Source organism: Phaethon lepturus, unplaced genomic scaffold, assembly GCF_000687285.1.
Source record: "Phaethon lepturus isolate BGI_N335 unplaced genomic scaffold, ASM68728v1 scaffold21680, whole genome shotgun sequence".
NCBI lineage: Eukaryota > Metazoa > Chordata > Aves > Phaethontiformes > Phaethontidae > Phaethon > Phaethon lepturus.
In genome coordinates this window covers 22,553-30,113 of record NW_010514309.1, presented here as the reverse complement: position 1 = coordinate 30,113, position 7,561 = coordinate 22,553, and the positions used below count along the sequence as shown (strand labels likewise).

Below are 7,561 nucleotides of genomic sequence, written 5' to 3'. Positions count from 1 at the left end.
GCCACCCCGCGATCCGGCACAGCGCCCTTCCGTGTATTTATTAGGTAATTTCCCCCCTAGAGTAAGCAGGAAATCCACCGGCGGTCTGCGCGGCTGAGGAACACCAAGTACAAGTCGGCGCCCGCCGCGGAGAAGAAGGTTTCCACGAAGGGCAAGGGGAGGAGGCACATCTTTAAGTTAAAAAACGTAAGGTGGTGGGGGGCTTTTTGCGGCCGGGACGGGAACTTTTGGCGGGCTGCGGGTAGCCCTGTGCCGGGGTGGGGCACATCCGGAGCCCCCGTCTCGTCCCCTGCAGAAACGCCTCCCCACGGCGGGCCCATGGGCCTCGGCCCCCGCCAGCTTCACCGTGCCGTTGCACTGGACCCCAGCGCGGAGTTTGGCAGCTCCTGTCCCAAATTCATCCTGAAGCCCGGTTAAGACGCGATTGTAACCGCTGTCGAGTGGGTTTGTTCCTCCGTAGCGTGGGCAGGCCTGCCTGCCTGCCTGCTTGGCAGGTCCGCACAGTACCCAGTCCTTCAGGCCCCTTTCTTGAGGGAAGGAGTTCTGTGTAAGTGGAAACCAGTCATGTGAATTTAGTACTCGGTTCTCCACTTAAAATCATGAGAATGAAAATGTGAACTTTATTCTTTTCAGTTTTGAAGTACAAATGTTTGAAGTGTTTGCACCCCTTTTCTCGTGTTTACTAATTTTCTAAGAAGACAATGTATCAGTATGTTGTCTAACAAGAAAAAAACCTACAACCTGGAGCTATAGTATATGGTTGGTTTGTTATAACGCTCTTTATTTTCCATTTCTGTGTTCTTTTCTTAGCCCATCAAGGCTCCTGAGTCTGTATCCACTATAATTACAGCAGAATCAATCTTTTATAAGGTATGGTTTATGCAGATTTGTTTGCAAAAAAAAAAAATCTTGCTGTTTCTATTTCCAGTTTCAAAAATTATCACAGATAGTGAAAACACTAGGGATGTATTTGCAGAAATTGTTCTTCCTTGCGTAGCAGTTGTGTAGAATTTTGCTCTGCCTTACGTCATTGCCGTTAAGTCTTGCAAGGCAGTTTACTGCAGTAGTTTATATAGTTGTCATTGTCCGATTTTTTTCTTCCAAGAAAAAGATGCATCTTGTTTCCTTAGTAATTATTGCCATTGAGGTTTTTAAACCTCTAACCTTTTCACCATGCAGAAGTCAAGCAAAAGTGACTACAGCTGTTTAAATTTATGTGGTGTTTCCTACCGTAGGTACAGAGAATATTGCCTGCAGAGGGGATGGGTTGCACTGCCCTAACATCTAAACTGGCTCCTGTTTCAGAGCTGGGTGCAAGCAGTCTCGAACACCCTGGGAACAAGATCTGTTGACTATTGCAATGAAAGCAGAAGCCAGCCTTCTCACAGTCATGCTTGAGAGCATTTTTATCAGCATGCCAAGGTGTTAGTGTTTTGAAGTTCTGAAATTTGCTTTTGTTTTCTGGTAGTACAAACCAACCATTTGAAATGGCCGTTCCCCCAAAGAAAAGGTCAGGGTAGCCACTGGGCGACTGCATAGCCAGAGAAGTGGTAGGCTGAGCTTCTGTATGCTCTCTAGAGACCTGATGCTTTGTGTCTCGCACCCCAGAAGAATCTCTGTTTGCTGTTGACTAGTTTGGAAGAGAATTGATGTATTTTCTTGCATGTTTTTGGGTTTTTTTCAGACATTCCTAAGGATTATGTAAAAAATTTTATTTAACCTGATCTCTTTATGCAAAATGTTTCTATTTTGATACTTTGCTCTGTTGCTGAGAAGGGGATTGTTTGGGGTCTTTTGAGGTCTTTTAAATCTATTTTAAAAACATGCCCCCCCCCCCGATGATGCTTGGCAAACTCTGGTATTGATAGCGCAGGCACTGCATTGTGCTGTGCGATGCTGTTATAACATCAAGTGAGTTGCCTTTGCTGCACAGCCTCACACATTACAGAGCACCATGGAAGGTTGCACGACGTAGATCTGTGTTTTGGGACTTCTTTGCATTCAAGTGAGTGAACTTCTTCATACACAGAAAGCTGCTTTCCCTGCATACACAGGGAAAGTACTGCAGTTACTTTTTCTAGAAGGTGGTGGCGTCGCCTTCTAGGGACAGAGTGAGACCACCCCCACTACAGACAGGAGTAGCAGCCCTTTGAGAGGGGGATGTAGAGCAGCTGAGAGAGCTGTGTCTTTGAAGACAGATGAGGCCAGGTTGCTTCGGAGACATTTGGCAGACAGAGACTATGTGGAATTGCCTGTCTAGTCGCAAAAGCAATTCTGGCACTGAACTCAAGACTCCTAGACACTGGGTGACTGTGCACAAGCAGTGCTGATGACTCCTTAGGTGCGACAGCATTCAGTTGTACGCCAATGTTCCTTTGCATGTGGCTGAATTAAGGCTGTCTTTCAAGATTGGGGTAATTTGAGATAATTTAAGATACCGATACTTAGATACTTATGAATCAGAATCACAGAGTGAAGCTTCTAAAATCAGATTGTTTGATTTAACTATCGTTTGTATGTCTTCTAGGGTGTATACTACCAAATTGGAGATGTTGTTTCAGTGGTTGATGAGCAGGATGGAAAAACGTACTACGCTCAGATCCGTGGGTTTATTCAGGACCAATACTGTGAAAAGAGTGCTGCGCTAACCTGGCTCATTCCTACGCAAGCCAGCCCCAAAGATTGTTTTGATCCAGCATCCTATATCATAGGTAATCTCTAAGCCTTCATTTTATACAACTACATATATGTGTTTAGAGTAATGCAGAGTTGTAATTTTTAAATTAAAATTTTTAGTTGGTTAGGATCTTTTAGGTAATCCCCACGTTTTAGACCCTAAGCCCATAAGCATCTCACGTACTTGAATAACCTTTTTTGTTTACCTTACATATTTTGAGTAGCACTGCTGCAGTGAGTGTGATTATTTGAGTAGTTGTGCTCACAGGCACAATTGCAGTCTCGCAACTTTAAGGATCAAATTCTTACTCCATACATAGAATTTATTACAGTATAAACATGATATACCAGGCCAAGCTGTTTCTTTTAAAGTAACCTGAATTAGCTGATCTTCATCTTGGCTACTTAAAATACTTAAAATGCAAGCAGTGACAGAGAGAGTGCTCTGCTACTGATTATGAAAGGATTAATAATTCAGAAGTCCTTTTGACATGCAGGCCACAAGTAGTACCTATTTAAAATATATTAACTAAAGTATTTCACTCAAATAACTGAATTCTTCAAATGAAAAAAAAAAAAAAAAGGAAAAAAATATTAGTACGGCAAAAATAAAGGTAGACGTTTCCTGCCTAGTATTTGAGGCTACTTTGGCAGCAAAGTAATTGATTGAAAAGGCTCATTCTCTAAGGTAGGTTGGCTGTTGTTGGATATTTTTAAGTCCTGGATACTCCAATTTTATGCCTTGAAATTTTTTCTTTGAAGATTTTTTTTTTTTCCTTAGGACCAGAAGAAGACCTCCCAAGGAAAATGGAATATTTAGAATTTGTTTGTCATGCACCTTCAGAATATTTCAAATCTCGATCATCTCCCTTCCCTACTGTTCCTACAAGACCAGAGAAGGGCTATATATGGACTCATGTGGGACCTACTCCGGCAATCTCCATTAAAGAAACTGTTACCAATAATTTATAATTTTTTAAAGGAGTACTTTGGATGAGTTATTTTGGATGTATTCTCAGGTCTGTGAACCCCATACAAGAAACTTAAAAAAAAAACCTATAAAGTGTTCATTTTATTTTATGGATTATGGTATTTATTTTAAATTATATTGGATCTTTAAAGTGGAACTTTTCTTTACATTTGATGCGTCATTTCCATGCTCTGTTTGTTCTTCAGACGTTACTGCCTATCTTGGGACAAAACTACCAGTTTCATCACTTTGACTTTGATGAGCAAATTAATTGACTTCTGAAAGTTATCTTTAGTGTTCTTATTTTCTAACTTACTTTCCAGAAAAGGAGTTAAAAGACATACTCTTAAGCATCCAGCACTTTATATACTTGTTTAATTTAGTTAACTGTGATGGCAAATTTCATTTACTTCTTAGATAATTTAAGACTAGCTTCAAATAAACACTAAATTTGATCAGTAGTACAGTTAACAGTTTTCTATTACACTAGAGGAGTGATCTACTTACGTTTTAGTCTGAAGAAGACAAATCAGTCATCCATATGGCTGTACTCTGTTTAATAAACAGTAACCTTTTAAGGGAATTTTGTTCAGCTGAATCTAAAACATGGACCTATATAGCTTCCTGCTAAACTTTGCTTATATAAGGGGATAAATTTATTTGAAAGCTGGATGCAGGTTGAAAAACTAATGTTGTTTGGCTTTGCCATCCTGGCATCATCATGGCAGGAATGCATCTTCATTTCCTGAGCCAGCCAACGCTGACGTATGATGCAAGTTTCACGTTGTTACTATTTGTGTGTGTGTTAGCTTGGTCTCTTAAAATCGATTTTGAATTGTTTTTTCAGCCTTTGCAATCACTGATGGTAAGGAAAAAAATCCTCAAACAATTCAAATGAAAAAATCCCCAAACATTTACTAAGGGAAATAAAAACTAATTTTATATATTGAAAGTCTCAGTATACCAATGAAAATATTTAAATAGAATGGGAAAAATGCCACATACTAAAATGCCAATGTTAAAGTTTTCTGCACTAAACTTTTTACAAGCCAGTCATCTCCAAACACTATGGAGCTTAGAGTGCTTAGGTGGCCTGAATTCCCTGGGGTGAGTGGTTCCTGCTGCCTATGAAGTGGCCTAAAATTTGGATTTACAGATTTTTTTCAGCTTTTTTGGGAGACATATTATGTGACCATAGCACCCAGAAGCCCCAAATCAACTTTAGTATCTTGTATGAAAGTCTATAAAAGTTGTGCTAGATTTACATTTTAACTTCATGAAAAGCTTTGATTTAAGAAGAAATATATTTTGAAAGTTTCGGGTATTGACAATTTTTCATATAGTGGGACCCATGACCAGATGATACGTTTCTTTTAGTCTGCAGCCTCAGCCTGCCCTCCTCAAGTACATGAAAAATAGTCAACCTTAAGGGAGTAGGTGCTAAATTTGAGGAATACGGTCAATAGCTCAAAATGCGCAAAATGTTTCAAAATTAGCAGTATAGTGCTAATACAGAGTTAATCGTCAAATAACTTCCGTTGCTACACACATTTGAGATGTGTCCCCACATTCAGCATGTTGCAGTACTTAATCCTAAGGTGAGCTCACTCCTGGCCTTCCTCCTTTCTCTTTACCTCCTCTATATTTCTGGTTTGCTGACTTGTTTTTATTAAATTAACATGCACACCAAAAGTAAAAATAATGAATCTTAAGAGAGATTTACGGTAACCGGAGTGACTCCCTTCAATCAAATGTTTTCCCTCCTCTCCTTTCTCTACAGTCCACGAGGTTTTCACTTTTTTTCTTATAAGACAACCCACAGGAACTTTAAATATCTTCTTTATCTGTCTGATCTTGCCATGCATTAGGGAATGAAATAGGAAAAAAATCACACAGGAAAAAAAATTACGCGTGAGCTGGTTAAACATAAAACTTGTATTCTAACAATTTTTGCCAGACTCCCTAATACAGAGAAGGAGCTCTGCATTTAAACATTTTTATTTTGTGTGCTGCAGTGTGATAGGAAGCTGCTGGTACTACCCCTGACAGAGTGAATTACAGGTACTGTGCAATATGGGCTAATTTACGTCAGTGTATCTAACAAATGCACGTCAAGTAGACCACTTACGTATGAATTTATAAGGACACAAACTGTTGCCCCGATAATCCACAGAATGCTTGAGGTGATTGATACGGTCATGCTTGTCAGGGTTTCCTGAGGACACCAAACACAGTGAGGCTGTCTTTAGCTGTGGTTGGACAACACATTTTGAACCCCCTAAAATTAAGTGTTGTTAGGGATGGTGATTAATAAACTAACATCAGTGACATGCATAATGATAAATCCTGAAATTACTGCAGCTGAGTTAAGTTTTTGCTCCTTTGCCTGGTCTGTTAATAAGCTGAATAACTCCATAAGACGTATTTAATTGATTTCTAATTCTGTTTTTGTTAACTTCTTAAACTGACTTCCAGCTGCTGCTGCCTTCCTATTGATACTCATCTGTGTTTCCAAGAGAGGTGCTAAGGAAGGAACAGGTAAATGGTAATATGTTAATGAGAAAAACCTGTTTTGAAATACAATACATTCCACTTACATGTTTTGACTTCTCTTGGCCTTTGTATAGCAAGCCTGTGGAAAGAACAATGAAGCTGGGACAGAGATTTGTGGGAGAGCAGGATCAGTCCTGGTAGTTTAACAGTTTCCAGCACAGACTGCTCAATTTTACTGTAAGCATTGCAAACAGAACTAGTAGAAATTGAGCAACTTGATAAAAACATATAAAGCTGTCATTAAAATCATGACAGCTTAGATTATTTGTTGTTACCTAATCCATTAATAATACTTACTTTTGTTTTCAGAGCAAATAAAAACAGTAGCAGGGTTGCAAATGCAGTTATTCCTTCAACTTGCATTATAGTCATTGTATTGTGGGAACTAAAGCCTAAGAGGCAACCTGTTAGCTCAAAATGCCAAAGCAGAATGTAAGCCAGTAAAAGAAAATTTAAAAGATTTAATCTAAAATAATGCCGAGTATTATACTTCTGACTACAGTCTAAAAAGACAACAATGATCCTTTTTTTTAGAGAGCTATGGAACAACCTCCTTTAGTAAACACTAAGTATTTTTTATTTTAGTTTTTGATTATACTGGGAAGTGCTAAAAAATAATCCAAATGGGCAAAGATTCTGCTGGTAAGGCCCCTGAAGAGAGTGGATCTGCAGGCAGTGTCTGTTATTGAAGCATTATAACCTTATTTGTAAGTATTTGAACAATTGCACTGTCCTGTTTTTCTGTGTCCAGAACATCAACCAGTAACATGGGAAGAATGACTGACTCTCCAGACATCTTCTTATGGACATAGCTGTAAGAATGGGACCTCCGAGAGCCATGTCTCTGAAAATTTCTCATACTAGCAAAATGAAAGGCAAAAGGAAGATGGACTCAACAGCAGAAGGGATATCACATGGGGACAGGCTTTGATGGCCCTGCAACAGAAGGAGCTGAGTTCGCCTGTTCTCTCTTTTCTTGTTCGGTATCCCCCGTGCCAAAATGTAGGTGGGTTTCATTGTTGTATATCATTGGACTGTGAGCGGATAGACTGCGACTGAACTTAAGGCCTTGTGTTAAGTTTCAGTCAACAGACATTTTCATTAAGCAGTTTTAGTTATAAAGATGGAACATGTAGCTAAGAGCTACAATACACAGAGTGTGTATAATATACTAAGAAGTGCATAGAACACAGTGTGCCCTGACGCATACATTGCATTTCTGTCTGCTTGCAGGAAGAAAATATCCTTTCTGTAGTTGTAGGAAATTGGTATTATCTAAGAAAGTTTGCCTTGCAGAACAGGAGTTTCCGTGACAGAAATAACGCAGACATTGTTTTTTAAAACTACTTTTACTAGAGAGAA

At 39.3% G+C, this 7,561-nt stretch overlaps 1 protein-coding gene across 1 annotated transcript; it reads left to right on the top strand.

The window, feature by feature from the left end:
* Window positions 1-60: 60 nt before the first annotated feature.
* On the top strand, window positions 61-3,760 carry GATAD1 (GATA zinc finger domain containing 1; the record flags this gene model as incomplete). The annotated part of the gene is made up of 4 exons (XM_010292716.1): window positions 61-186; window positions 811-870; window positions 2,528-2,711; window positions 3,458-3,760. Coding segments are annotated over 4 exons (561 nt in total), but the record flags the coding sequence as incomplete, so codon positions are not given.
* Window positions 3,761-7,561: the final 3,801 nt, after the last annotated feature.